Raw genomic sequence first — 15,477 nt, forward strand, 5'->3', positions numbered from 1 at the left:
TAAGATAATTTTAAATATAACACGTATCAATTTATTGGTACACATAAATATATATATATATATATATATAAATCAGAATATAACATTTTTTTTTTTTTTTTTTTTTTTTTTTTAACTAAATATTTTTTATATGACATTTTTATTGAACCAACTATTTTATTATACAACTTCAAATAAAATATATATTATGTATTTATGGATAGTTCCACTTTATTAGTTATAGATAAAAAATAAAAAAGAGAAAAATATACAAAAAAAATAAAATATATATATATATATATATATATATGTACAAATATATACATTCAGATTAAATGCTCAATAAAAATTTTGAATTAAAATAAAAACAAATAATAATTGATATAAAAAAAAAAATACCATATAATGCATGATAAATATATTTTTTTATTTGTGTGGGAAAATTCATTTAAAAACATATATATTAATATTATTGGATTTCTATTTCTTATATGTCTATAAATATTATTTGGGTACTGGATTGAGCCACTGTCCTCCTTGTCCATAAGCAGAAGCAACTACTTGTGCAACTTTCCTTTGTTTATGATTTATGTAAACCATATACCAAGTTTTATATCCAAGGTAAAAAATTAATCCCATACCAAAAGGGTTAGCCCACCACCAATATCTGTACTGGTACCTATAAGGGGAATATGTATATGTATAATTGAGGATATATATATGAAGATATATGCGTAAAAAAATATATAAATAAATAAATATATATATATATATATATATATATATATATATATTTTTCCCTGTTTTAAACTTACACTCGTACAACTTGGGCTATTTGATTATTCATAAATTCGGCTACATCATTGTATACATGAATTATTTGTTTATTTTTACTATCAACCCATAATTTTTTCCATGTTTTGGGATTTATGCCTCTACCCATCATAGCAATATATCGTTGTATATGAAATCCCATTTTAATTTAAAAATTAATTTATATATATATATATATATATATATATTTATTTATTTGTGAAAAAAATACAGGTAATAAGAATTATAGTGCAATGTAATACATTTATATGAATAAACAATGTGTATTTAAGTTTCTATTTAAAAAAATATTTATATTTTTTTTCATATCGTACTAATTGTGGATAATAAAATATATAAAAATTACTAAAGAGTTAAAATAAATATAAATTTATTATATTAAATTGTATATGCATAATATATCAACTTTTAATTTTAATGTGGATCTTTATATAATATAATATATATATGTAACATTGAACATATATTTGATTATTTCTTTTTTTTTTTTTTTTTTATTCCTTCATATAGTGTCCTTAAAATAGAAATATTTTTTTTGAATAATATGAAAAAAAAAAAAAAAAAAGAATACTGAATAGAAAATACATGGAATTATATAAATTCATTTATAATTATGTATAAATACATATTTACATTTTGTGTATATGTTAAAAATTATAATTTTTTTTTTAATAATGATAAAATTATTTACATATGTGTTAACATAAGAATTGAAATATGTTTCTTATAAGTTTATATAAAAAGAAATATTTTGAGCAGGAAAGGTTAAAAGATATTTTTTTTTATAAATAACACAAACGAAAAAAAAATATATATATATATATATATATATATATACATACTTTTTTTTTTTTTTTTTTTTTTTTCTTATTTTTTTGTTAAAATGTGGGGGTATCTTATTTCTTAAAAATACATCTTTACGGATTATATTATTCATACGGCATATATGGAAAAAAAAGAAAAAAAAAAAAAAAATATATATATATATATATATATTTCATAAATATATACAATGTATAATTTTATATTCATAATGCACGAGTACAGTATCAACTTTTTTTCATCTAAACACATACATATAAATATATATATATATATATATATATATATATATAATATAAATTTAAAATAAAAATATGTATGTGTTATAATATGAACTAAAAAATATATACATTTATATATTTATATTTATATTTACATTTCTTTTACAAATGTGTTGATAATATGATTTATTTATTTCTCCATATGTTGTACTTCCCTTTGTTGTTGTGTTTTTTTAATAGCATTTTTCCACAATTTTACATAGTTCATATTATTTCTAATACAATATAATTTTAATTTTAATTGAACTCTCTTAATTATAAATTCTGATCTTGATTGTATACTAGGACTTTTATTATATGGATAAGATAAGAGGCCAAGTCCAATTACCCAAGAAGCCACAACTTCGTCGTCATCTGAAAAAAAATCATACGTTCTCTCCTTTGTGTATAAGGTAAAGCAATTATATGGATTTATATTATATGGATTGTTTTCATAAAATTCATTTAAATTTATTTTTTTCTTTTGCAATTTCTTTTGATTTTGCTTTTCAATGAGCCAGTAAACAGGTCTGCTATTAAGCCCATAGTCCACATTTATGACATCCTAAAAGGTAAAACGGGATAATAATATGATAAGAAAAAAAAAAAAAAAAAAAAAGGGAAAAAATAAGAAAAAAAATAAGAAAAAAAGAAAGAAAAAATATGAAAAAAAAAGGAAAAAAAAAAAAAAAAAAATGAACAAATAAATAAGCACACATATATTATTATATATATGTATAATATAATTTCCATTATTATTCAGTAGCATTCATTTATAAACGATCATTAATACATATATGTCCATTTTTGTTATACCTGTATATCTATGAGCTTCCTTTTCTTAAATCCCTTTTTGCCTTTCACATTCTTTGTCCAGGTAATATATTTATTGTCGACAATTTTGATATATATTTGTACAGGTTTATGAGAATAACTATTATATTTACATTTAAATAATGGAGATCCAATATTCATATTTTTAATTTCTTTTAATATGGGTTTTTCATTTAATCTTCCCTGAGCATATGAAAGTAATAAGGCTTTTTGTTTAATTCGATTTTTTTTAATAGTTATGGTTTTTAATAATTTTTTTAATTCTTCTATATGTTTGTTTGCCAATTCTACGTTGTTTATATTTTGTTCATATATTTTTAAGATATCATCATCAAATTTCATTTTTAATTCATTTTGTTTTTGTATATACTGTTGGTCTCTTTGATTTACTACATCAATAATAGGGTTAACTAAATTTTTATCAATAATTTGTATAATATCATTACAAATATTATCATTATTTAATAATTTTTGTTCTATAACAGTTGCATTTTGTTTAAAGAAGGTTGCATAATCTAATATATTTTGTTCATTTAATTTAAATACTTGTAACATTTTATTTAATATATATATAAGATTATCAATTTTGGGTATAAAGAAATTATTTGTATGATCGTTAGTTTTTCCCATAGATTGGAATTTATTTTTGAGATGTTCATTTTGTTCTTTTATAGTTTTCATATTATTTTGTAAATCATTATATTGTTTTGTTTTTTCTTCTAGTTGTTTTTTAAAGTCATGTTTTTCCATTGTAACTGTTTCAAGATTATTTTTTAAAATAACACATTCTTCTTTTTTTTTATTTAAATCTGTTTCTTTATCTTCAACATCTTTAATGTATTCATAAATTTGACCTTGTAATTGTTCATTTTTCTTATTAATAATATTTATTTCTTGTGTTAGTTTTAGATTTTCTTCACTTTTTATTTGTAAAATTGCACATAAGTTTTCTATTTTCGTTTGCTTTTCTCTATAAGCATCAACATATGATATACGATGTTCATCTAATTCTTGATACATATTAAATAATTTATTATATTTGCTCTCTAAATTTTTTATTAATGTTTCATAATGTTGTATGGTTAAATTGTCTTTTTCTTTTGATTCTATTAACATATATGCATTATCATGTAGGTCCTTCATTTTGTCATTTAAATTAAGTTTTTTACTTTCTAATGTTCTTACTTTGTTTTCTAATAAGTTTATCATTTTTTTAGTTTGTATATTTTTTAGTTTAGCTCCGCTATTTGTTAAATTATTATCATTAGTGTTCATTTCATTATTAGATAAAATGGTTGTGCATGTAGAATTATCTTTAGAATTAACAAAAGATCCTGTGGGTACATATGTTTGTACACTTTCATTTGATAATTTATTAACATTAGAAGAAAAACCTATATGGGGTATAGATGAGCTATATATATTATATGGATTAGATATATTATTTTGATCATATATATTAGAAATATCATGTTTATCATTATTATACAAATTAATTGTTTGTTTCTTTTTTTTTTTTGTTAGTTTTATTTTTTTTTTATTATCTAAATAGCTATTTTTCATATTGTTTTCATTTGATATTCCTTTTAATTGTTCATCAAAATTTTCATTTTTTTCGTTTTGTTTTCCATATTTAGATGTTTTGAAAAATGGTTCTCTTATAATAATATCTGAGTTATTTTTTAAAAAAGTATCGTTTAATATTTTATTATAATTATTGTTACTTATGAAATTTGAATCCTTTTCTTTTATAATGTTTGAAGAATTATCCATTTCATTCATATTTATAAAATTATCATTACTTGAATGATAAAGGTTTGGTTTCATCATCATCTTCATATTATTATTATTATTATCATTGTTATTTATTTTTATTTTATTTTTCGTTTTTTTCTGATCAGAAGAGTTATCCATAAATACTTCATCATCACTATGTAGATAATTCAAATTGGACTCATCTTTTTGATTATTTGTACTTTTAAACACATTATTTAAAGTATCTTTGTTATTCTCACGGTTTGTAAATATATAATACTGATTGTTACTCTCAGATGAATTATTTTGAAACGAATTATTTTGCCAGTTATTATTTTTATCTTTTTTTTTAGTTTTTCTTATTTTATTTATATTATAATCATCATAAATACTTTCTTCATCAAATATATCATTATCATAGTTATTATTTTTAATTTCTTTTATTTTTTGAATCGATTGATATAACATAGGATCCATATGGTCTTTCTTGTCATCTGATAAGTTATTGTATGAGGAGTTCTTTAAATAATTTTCTTTCTTTCTATTTTTATTATCATTATTTTTCTTATGATTGTTCATATTATCCTTGTTATCATTATGATTTAGTTTATTTTTTTCATCATAATAATATTCATCATTACTAGAATAGACCTTTTCACTTTTCTCAGTATCAAGTTTATCAGAACTCATAAATGAACAATTATTATTTTTTAATTTTTTTGACCACTGGATTAATTTTTCTCTTTCTTCTTTTAATTTTAATAAAGGGTCAGCTTTGTCATTTGCATTTTTCGGCTTCTCCTTTTCTTTGTTTTCTTGGGCAATATTCTCTTCATTTTCCTTTTTTACCATTTCGAAAAACAACAAGAAAAAAAAAAAAAAAAAAAAAAATATATATATATATATATATATGAATAGAATATACAACTCACAAATAAATATATTATTCGATTTAACAAAATTAAAACATATCCCAAGGTTATGTTTACAAAAAATAAATAAATAAAAAAATAAATTACACCTTCATATATTCATAAATACAACAAGGTATCATAAAAGTATACACACATACATACATATGTACATATATACATATATACATACATATATACATATATACATATATATAATGTCAAAGGAATGATCATTTACGTTATAAAAATATATGATGAGTACTATATAAAATATACGGACATTTAAAACATATGCTTACATATACGTGTATATCTTTATTTATTTTACATGTATTATATATTTTTTATGTTTTCTTTCTAGTAGACTGAAATGGATATTATAAAAAATAATTTCCTTTTAATTTAAATTTATAAAATAAAAATACATATATATGTATATATATTTTTTTAAAAATACATTTTTATTTTATTACTATTTCATTTTTTTTAATATATGATCATATATATATATATATATATATATATTTTAGAATATATCTTATATTAAAAATGAAATATATTTCACGGATAATATATTTTTATTTGTATTTCCAAATATTTTTTTTTTTTTTTTTTTTTTTTTTTTTATATATATTAAATTAAAAAACGAAGAGGGCTTTGAAATTTTTAATAATTTTATTTAGTAATTTTTGTGATAATAATATCATAATGTGTTTATTCAATATACACAATGTATAATATATATATATATATAAATATATATATTATGAATGTTTTTATGTATATTCCTTTCTTTAGTTATAAATATATATCATTTTAAATACATTATCAATATTTTTTATAATACACCCTTAAATGTGCACTAAAAAAAAAAAAAAAAAAAAAAAAAAAAAATTATATACATATATATATATATATATATATATATATATATATATATTGTAAGAATACAAAAATAAAAGAAAAAATAAGTCAAAAGCAAGTTGAATGACCTATTTATAATTTAAGAAAAAAGTTGTACTTATTTATTTTTATTTATCTAGTGCTTTTTTTTTTTTCTTTTTCCTTTTTTTGTTAATAATAATGGTAAAATATAATAGAAAATAAAAATAGTGACAGGTGTATTAATAAGATGATTATAATACTCAGAGATAATTTTACTTCAAAACTATAAAAAGAAGAAAAAAAAAAGGAAAAAAATGAAAAATGATGTAAAAAAGGATGTAAAGGATGATGTAAGAAATGATGTAAAGGATGATGTAAGAAATGATGTAAAGGGTGATAAAAAAAATGATGATATAAACTGTGTCAAGTATCATATTAAGAATAAAATAAGAAGATATGAACATTTGTACGGTATTGAATATATATATGAAAAAAAGAAAAATCGAATGTTCTTTTTATTTGTTATAATTTTCTTTTCTTTATTTATTTTGTATTACTTTTATCTGGTATGCAAATATTTTATAATACATTTTATTATCTTGTTAACCTTTAAAAAACTTACAATAGTTAAGTTTTCACATGATAATATTATTAACAGAGAATTATAAATATAAATATGTGCATGATATATATATATATATATTTATTTATTTATTTATTTATTTATATTCACAAAGTTGTAAATACCCATACTTTATATTAATGATGGTGTTTATTCTTTATTTTATGTAGGGTTATATTAGAGGATATTTAAGTGTTAATGAATTTCACATATTACTTTTTATCCTATATATATTTTGTATCGTAGTATATTTCAACAATATTTTTACTGGTATATATTTTTAAGAAATATATTTAGGAAAATACATGTACTGTTATATATATATATAGATTGTATTTTATATATTTACATATAATGTTTCTTTTTTTTTCTTTTTTTTTTTTTCTTACGTTTTATCAGAAAAATTACTCTTATTAAAAAATATTGGAATTCAAATTGATAAAAAAGATTCATTTGAAAACTATACAAAATTTATATGTAAAAATGAGATAGAAAATATTTTCATTAATGAAGTAATAAAAATTTAAGGACATGAAAAAGAAATTGTCACATATATAAATAAATAAATATATAAATATATATTTTATTTTGTAGGCCATTTACATGTTTGAAATATGTCCATATTTATGTATTAAGCTAAAAAATAATGATTCTGTTATTCTCTTCAAGGTAAATAATATGAAATGTTATGACTTCAAAAATGTAGAATAATCTACAAATAATATATAAATGAATAAATAAAATGTGCAAAAAATATATACATATTTATATATGTTCATTTATTTATTTTTTTTTTTTAGGATGTTGTGTTGGGTATGAACAATATGGTAAATATCTACAGAGATATAAAAAAGATTTTTTTTTATAATGATAATAATATATTAAAGACTATAAAAATAACACACGTAAAAAATGACAAGGGTATCTATGAGATTGGACAAACCGATGGAGAAGAAGAAGATGAAATTAGTGACTCTGTAAGTTACATTGTGAGTGAAGCTACGAGTAATCATACGAGTGATAAAATAAGTGACGATATAAGTGATCAGACAGATAATTTTGAAGAAGATGAGGAAGTAAAAAAGGTAATACAAAAAAAATATAATTATACAAAAAACAAAAATTATGATAATATAAATTTGGAAAATAATATATATGCTACAAATAATTGTTCTTCAAGTGAAGAAAATATTTTCAAATTATTAAATTTCAGTTCATATGAAAATATTAAAATTAATAAAAGATCTAAAAAATTAAGAAAAAATAACTCGTATGATGTATATATAAATAAACAATTAGCAATAAAAATTATGAACAATTAATAACAAAAAAAAAAAAAAAAAAAAAAAAAAAAAAAAAAAAAAGAAAAAAAGAACATAAGAACATAAGAATATTCTCTTGTTTATATTATTATTTATTTATAATTTATTTTTTTTTTTTTCCTTTTCCTTTTCCTATATATAATTTTACATTTTTTGTCACAAACATGTCCACTCCATAATATTGATGTACTATAATGCATTTATTTATTTTTCTTTTCTATTAAATAAAGAATATATAATTATGAATAATATATATGTTCACACATGGTCTTTATTATATTATATAATAGTATAATATTTTTTTAACTTTTATTTGTCTTTTATAAAAATTTTATAAAGATAAAAATAAATTCTTAAAAAAAAATATATATGATTAATATGTAATAATATATATATATATATATATATATTTATTTATTTAATAGATATGCCATAAATGTATAGATAATAACTTTAATTTTATTCCTACATCTTTATATATATATAATTATTTATTTATGTAAGTATAAAATGGGAGAGTATGTGAGAAAAATTCCATACTATAACAACTATGAGGAAAAAAAAGACCTCTTGAAATTTACATTTCTACATGATAAAAAGGATGATGAAAAAAGAGAAATAAATAAAAATGACGAAGTTCAATTTATAAGTAAAAATAAATATATTATTATTGTTATTATTATATTTATCTCTTTTTACTTTTTTTTTTTTTTTTTTTTTTAAACTATTTATAGTAAAAAAGAGGGAGAATATGAAGGATATACTAACGCACCTTCCTCATATGAGTAATGACAATCCATTTTTATTTAATATGTCTATGTTGTTGTATTTTTAATTATTTATTTATATGCGTTCATTTATTTATTTTTGATGTTCCCCATAAGATACAAGAACACAAGGCGATATTCTAAATGAAAGAAAAGTATTTCGCATAAAAAAAAAAAAAAATATATGTATGTATATATATATATATATATATATATATAATAATACATAAATATAAAATCGAATAAAATATATAAAATAAATATATTATCATGTTATATTATTTTTTAAAGAATAAGTTGAAAGAAGATATGTCTACTAATTTTAACACCTATGAAAAAAGGTTCCCATTTCTTATTGATTCGGTTGTAAAAAATCCTGAACAAACAAGAGACATGAAAGATGTGCTAAATAATAAATACGGTAAAATGGAATATAATGGAAAAAGAAAGATTAACATGCATGTCTAACTATACGCACATATATATATACATATATATATATATATATATATATATACAAATAGTTGATGACAATACAATAAAATATAGAATATCTCAAAATGTTGTAACTAAAACGATGTTGCTAGAAGAGAGGAAAAAAAACTACAAGGATGAATTGAGTACTGAAAAATAAATATAAATAAATGAATGCTTATACATAAATATATATATATATATATATATATATATATGTGTGATATTATTTAATATTTCAGGAGGACATAATATAGAAGGTACTTTAATAAAATAAATATACCATAACATGCTCATCTTATAAAATTTTAAAAATCGTTTCTTTTTTACTTTCTAAATTCTATAAAAGATAATGAAAAAACGATTAATTATGAGGATATATATTTGGACCCTGAAAAAAATTACACGTGTGACAAAAAAGGATATATAATAAAATATATATATATATATATATATTTATATTTATGTGATTAATATGTCGGATTATATAACATTTTAGCGATATTGTAAAAAATAAGAATAAGTTACTGACCCTCAAAAATTATGGTCTCGGGCAGGGACCATCAAATTTTGTATTTTCATACCCCGACATTAAAGCTAGTAAAATAATAATATAAAATTAAGTGGACACATGTTAATAAAAATATGTATATATATATATATATATATATATATATATATATGTATTTTTAAAATGCACTTATATGACTAATAATTTTTTTGTTACACTTAACAATTTTAGAAGGGAGAGGGGGGTACGCTAGCGAAATAGTTAAATCAAATATTCTTAAAAATAAAAACGAATATTCTAAAAATAAGGTACTGCACATATATTAATTTTTTTTTTTTTTTTTTTTTTTGTGAATAAATATATATAAACACATTATAATTCAAAAAAAAAATAAAATAATATAAATTATATTTATATAGATACAGCTAAATATTCAGAATCTACAAGGTATGTTTTTTTTATACTTTATGAAAAAGAAAAAAAAAAAAGAATACAATGTGTAAATAAATGGATGAAGAGAGGAAGATGTTATATGTTTAATATGATTAAATAATATGTGAACATTTTTTTTTTTTTTTTCTCATAAAAATCTAGATAAAGATATATATTCAAATAGGTAGAATGATATTGAAAAGGAGTGTAATATTGTTATAGGAAATGTTTTTCATTTTTCATTTTTAATTATTTAATTTCTTTTTATTTGTTTTTTTTTTTTTTTTTTTTTTTTTTCTTATAGGGAGGAGAAAAGTATTTATATGAATGCAAAAAACACTTTAAAATAAATAATGCTTATTCGATTATTTAATAATTCACATGAACATTTTATTTTTATTTTTCTTTATATTTTAGTTTTTTTAATGAAAAATAGATTTAAATATATTAATCACACAAAGAATAGTTACTTCGTGGACAATTATCTAAAGGTAATATATATATAAAACACAAAAAAAAAAAAAAAAAAAAAAAAATTAATAAATAAATAAATAAATAAAATAAAAAATAAAATAAAAAAATATATATTTATATATATATATATATATATTTTTCTTATATGTTATTCAATATATACATTTGTAATTATTTGAATAAAGGAACGACCAATTATTATATTGAGATATAAGGGATTTCAAAAAAAAGATAAAAAAAATGTGAATATATAAAGAAATATGAAATGCTCCAATCACACATGAATGTAATATATATATATATATAACATGTTAATATATACATAACACATTTTCATATGTTTATTATTATTATTATTATTATTATTTTGTTTTATTTTTTATTTTTTTTTTTTTATATTGACCAGAATAACTTGAAAAGACCTGATAAGTATTGTAAAATATCTGTAGTTTCCAGTTTTGATTTTCCAAATAATCTATCAACAAAAACGTAACCAACTTCTTCTATAGATTTTCCCATTTTATATGCTCTTACAAGAACTTCCATTTGAAAAACATAACCTGTATTATTAATAGATTGCATAAGTTCCTTCAGTACATTAGTTTTATATAATCTAAAAGACCCGGTTAAATCTGATAGATTAATGAATAATAGAAATTGAGCTAAAAAATTTGCTACTCTACTTATTATAATTCTATTAAATGACCATCCTGATATTCCACCTTGGTTCTTATATCTTGTGCCTGTAACAATGTCACAATTTTTTTCTCTTTGTTTTTTAATAAAGTTATAAATATATTTAGGATGATGTGATAAATCAGCATCCATTATTATAACAAAATCTCCTGTTACATTTTTTAAACCTTCCATATATGCAGAACCTAACCCTAATTTTCCTTTTCTTTGTATTAATAATAATTCTTCATCCTTAAAAATGTTTTGTAACTTTTTGTACACATCTGCAGTACCATCTTGACTATTATCATCTATTACAATTATTTCAAATTTAATTTCATGTTTATTTAATTCATCAATTATCATATAAATAAGATATGGTAAGTTTTCTTTTTCATTGTAAGTAGGTAATATAATCGAATATTTAAAATTACAACACACCATATTTATGCATAAGCCTAAGAGTGTAATGACAAACAGGAAAAATCGAATAACCATATTTCAAAAAAAAAAAAAAAAAAAAAAAAAAAAAAATATACACATATATATATATATATATATATATATATACTTATATGTTAACCCAACAATGAATTTTCTCCCTATTCTGTGCATCTAAAAAAATTGTTAAAGATGCCACTAAATATAATAACACCTGTTTATTGGGTTGAACGTAAAGAATAAAAAAAAAAAAAATATATATAATGATATATGTAATAACATTTTTATATTATTATATTATTATATTATAAAATTTTTTTTTTTTTGTTCTCCTTTTGGGACGTATATAAAATATAAGGAATATATAAAAATATCTACCTAGGAAATAATATATATATATAATATATATATATATATATATATATATATATATTATGTAATTGCATTGATATATTATTTAATATATACATTACATTTATTCTTTTTGATTATATTTTTTTTTTTTCGGTTTTATATTTATACCTATATCTTTTAAAAATATACCGTTCTTCAAAGAACTAGAGAAGAATTTTTTAAAAGAGGTAGATATAAAACTAACAAAAAAAATAAAATAAGATGAAATAATTAAATAAATAAATAAATAATAGTATAAATATATATATATACATATGTGTATTAATATCTTTTTATAGTTACCTAATTATTATATATATATATATATTTTTATGAAATGAAAAAAAAAAATGATATGATTATGTTATTTATACAATAAATATGTATTTATACATAACATTTATGAATATTGGCTGAACTGTGTTCCTTTGTTAGTTTATCAATATATATTTATTTTTTTTTATTTTTTTTTTTATTTTTTTTTTTATTTTTTTTTTTTTTTTAATTTTTCCTTTTGACGTTTCCAAAAAAAAATGGAAGAGGAAGGGCGCATAAGTTACCACGAATACAAAAGGAGATTAAAAAAATTAACTGAGGAAATAAAAAAAGAGATGAAAAAAAGTAGTAACAAAAATAAAAAGAGTGAGACATTATTGAATTTAGAAGAAAAATTAAATAAACTGAATGAGTTATATAATAAAGAAGATGACAACAAAAAGGTAGAAGAGAATTACAATAATGATGATAATAATAAGGATGACCCTTTTCATACAAATACTTTATATCAAATGAATGTAATGTCAAAGAAAGCCTTAAGGAATAGAAAAAAAATGGAACATAGAGAATATGAAGAAGAACAAATTGAAAAATCAAGAAATAAAGAAGGGGAGAAAGAATATGAAGAATTATCTTTGAACCTAAAAAAATTAAATAAAACTATTTATTCTATAGCACCTGATGGAAATTGCTTATATGAATCCATAATACATCAACTTAAATATAGAATACATACTTATCAATATACAATAACAGACTTTTTAAAACTTATAAATAAAGAACAATTTTCTCTAGATAATATTAATTTAAAAGATTATATAAATACAAACTTTTTTAATTTTAATATATTTAATAATATAAATCCAAATGATTTGAGTAGTGACCTTTTAAGATTTATTACTTCAATATATTTATTACAAAATAAAGAATTATTTATCAATTTTATATATGATTCAGATGATTGTGAAGACAACGGTAAAAAAAAAAATGTATATATATATATATATATATATATATGAAACGATAAGATGAACAGGAAGAATATATATTGTATAAGTATATTCGCTCTTATAATATTGTCACATAAATATGTAAAATTATATATATATATATATATATATATATATATATATATGTGTATTTTTTTTTTTTTTTTTTTCAGATACCTATTTCAAATATTGTGAAGATATAATTAAAGGTGTATATGGGTAAGAAAATAAAATAATAATGTATCTTTTAAATTTTTTTTTTGATCAGATAACATTCTCCGTATTATTATGAATATTATAACAAATTATATGTATATGAACAAATATAAATATATAAATAAATAAATATATATATATATATATATATATATTCATTTGAATGTATCTATTGTTTTTATTTTATAGAAGCGAAATAGAAATAAAGGCTTTATCAAATATTCTCAAGAAAAAAATTACTGTTTATGATGTAAATATGAACATATCATATGTAAGCATATAAATAAATAAATAAATATACCTATATATATCTATATATACATGTTGATTTATTTGTAAACATTTTTATTTGTGTCTAATATTTGTATTAGGAAGAAGACTGTGAAGAGGAATTATTCTTATGCTTTCATCATAAATTATATGCCCTAGGTAAGCATAATGATGTACATGTCAATATAACCATATGATGATAAATATTTGTAATGTTGTGTAGCTATCATTTCTTCTTTTTTTTTTTTTTATTTATATTTTCTATATTGGTTTTTTTTTTTTTTTTTTTTTTTTTTCATTTATTAGGGAAGCACTACAACTCAGTCATTGATTTACCGTCGTAATGAAAAAAACCAAAATAAATAAAATAAAAATAAATAAGTCCATATTCATATATTTATACATTTTTGTAAAATTAAAAAATCTAGACATTGGAAAGGATATATTTATTTATAATACATATATATATATATATATATATATATATATATATATATATATATATATATATAAATGAATAACCTAAATATATAATTTTATTTTTCTTTTTTTTTTGTAAACAAAATTAATCATTATTTCATATACCAAATCTATATTTACTTATATAATTTTGTGGATCTATGATAACTCTTCCGTATTTTTTCAAAAAATTTTATTTAAAAAAAAAAATATCAAACTGAATAATGAAGTAATTTATAAAGGTATATAATATAGGGTAAAAAAAAAAAAAAAAAAAAAAAAAAAAACAAATAAAAAAAATAATAAAATAATAATAAAACCTATAGTTTTAATTAAAATAAAAACAAACACATATATATATATATATATATATATAGATAGATATATATAGATATAGAGCACATAAAAAATGTTCACAGAAAAAAAATAAATCATAAAAAAGAAAAAATTATTAATATTATTCAAATATACAAAAAAAAAAAAAAAAAATAAATAAATAATATATATATATATATATTTAAAGGTATAAACTTTGTTATATAGACATATATAACTATGTTGTATATCTAAACAAATAATTTATATCTGTATACTCAACTGTAAAGATATTATGCAAAACCAAAATACAAATATACAAAAAAAAAAAAAAAAAAAAAATATATATATATATATATATATATATATATATATAATAAAAATAAATAATAAAATATATGACATATTAATACTATGGAATAAAAATTTGTAATATTATTATATTTCATATTATATTAATTTTTATTTTATTTTTTTAAAAGCAAATAGATAAATATAAATATATATATATATATATATATATATATATATATATATATTTATTTATTTATTTATCCA

The 15,477-nt window shown here is 18.3% G+C and overlaps 6 protein-coding genes across 6 annotated transcripts; 3 read left to right on the forward strand and 3 right to left on the reverse strand.

Annotated features, from left to right (window-relative positions):
- Window positions 1-483: 483 nt before the first annotated feature.
- On the reverse strand, window positions 484-955 carry PF3D7_1141200 (ATP synthase-associated protein, putative; the record flags this gene model as incomplete). The annotated part of the gene is made up of 2 exons (XM_024473329.1): window positions 484-658; window positions 795-955. 2 exons carry the CDS (start codon window positions 953-955, stop codon window positions 484-486), a joined length of 336 nt encoding a protein of 111 aa, XP_024329134.1.
- A 1,091-nt stretch (window positions 956-2,046) lies between these two features.
- On the reverse strand, window positions 2,047-5,336 carry PF3D7_1141300 (conserved protein, unknown function; the record flags this gene model as incomplete). The annotated part of the gene is made up of 2 exons (XM_001348058.1): window positions 2,047-2,460; window positions 2,712-5,336. 2 exons carry the CDS (start codon window positions 5,334-5,336, stop codon window positions 2,047-2,049), a joined length of 3,039 nt encoding a protein of 1,012 aa, XP_001348094.1.
- Window positions 5,337-6,597: 1,261 nt separating this feature from the next.
- PF3D7_1141400 (phosphatidylinositol N-acetylglucosaminyltransferase subunit H, putative) lies at window positions 6,598-8,227 on the forward strand (the record flags this gene model as incomplete). The annotated part of the gene is made up of 5 exons (XM_001348059.2): window positions 6,598-6,849; window positions 7,076-7,175; window positions 7,305-7,417; window positions 7,500-7,574; window positions 7,706-8,227. The coding sequence occupies 5 exons, from the start codon at window positions 6,598-6,600 to the stop codon at window positions 8,225-8,227; spliced, it is 1,062 nt and encodes a 353-aa protein (XP_001348095.2).
- A 510-nt stretch (window positions 8,228-8,737) lies between these two features.
- On the forward strand, window positions 8,738-11,139 carry PF3D7_1141500 (conserved Plasmodium protein, unknown function; the record flags this gene model as incomplete). Its single annotated transcript, XM_001348060.2, has 14 exons — window positions 8,738-8,876; window positions 8,962-9,012; window positions 9,112-9,149; window positions 9,286-9,415; window positions 9,519-9,614; window positions 9,711-9,728; window positions 9,818-9,875; window positions 9,968-10,068; window positions 10,211-10,287; window positions 10,399-10,426; window positions 10,574-10,595; window positions 10,716-10,726; window positions 10,829-10,902; window positions 11,071-11,139. 14 exons carry the CDS (start codon window positions 8,738-8,740, stop codon window positions 11,137-11,139), a joined length of 912 nt encoding a protein of 303 aa, XP_001348096.2.
- Window positions 11,140-11,278: 139 nt separating this feature from the next.
- Window positions 11,279-12,058, reverse strand: PF3D7_1141600 (dolichol-phosphate mannosyltransferase; the record flags this gene model as incomplete). Its single annotated transcript, XM_001348061.1, has 1 exon — window positions 11,279-12,058. One exon carries the CDS (start codon window positions 12,056-12,058, stop codon window positions 11,279-11,281), a length of 780 nt encoding a protein of 259 aa, XP_001348097.1.
- Window positions 12,059-12,927: 869 nt separating this feature from the next.
- Window positions 12,928-14,489, forward strand: PF3D7_1141700 (OTU domain-containing protein, putative; the record flags this gene model as incomplete). Its single annotated transcript, XM_001348062.1, has 5 exons — window positions 12,928-13,645; window positions 13,833-13,878; window positions 14,065-14,146; window positions 14,247-14,304; window positions 14,452-14,489. 5 exons carry the CDS (start codon window positions 12,928-12,930, stop codon window positions 14,487-14,489), a joined length of 942 nt encoding a protein of 313 aa, XP_001348098.1.
- Between the last annotated feature and the right edge of the window lie 988 nt (window positions 14,490-15,477).

Source organism: Plasmodium falciparum (genome assembly GCF_000002765.6).
Source record: "Plasmodium falciparum 3D7 genome assembly, chromosome: 11".
Classification (NCBI taxonomy): Eukaryota; Apicomplexa; class Aconoidasida; order Haemosporida; family Plasmodiidae; genus Plasmodium; species Plasmodium falciparum.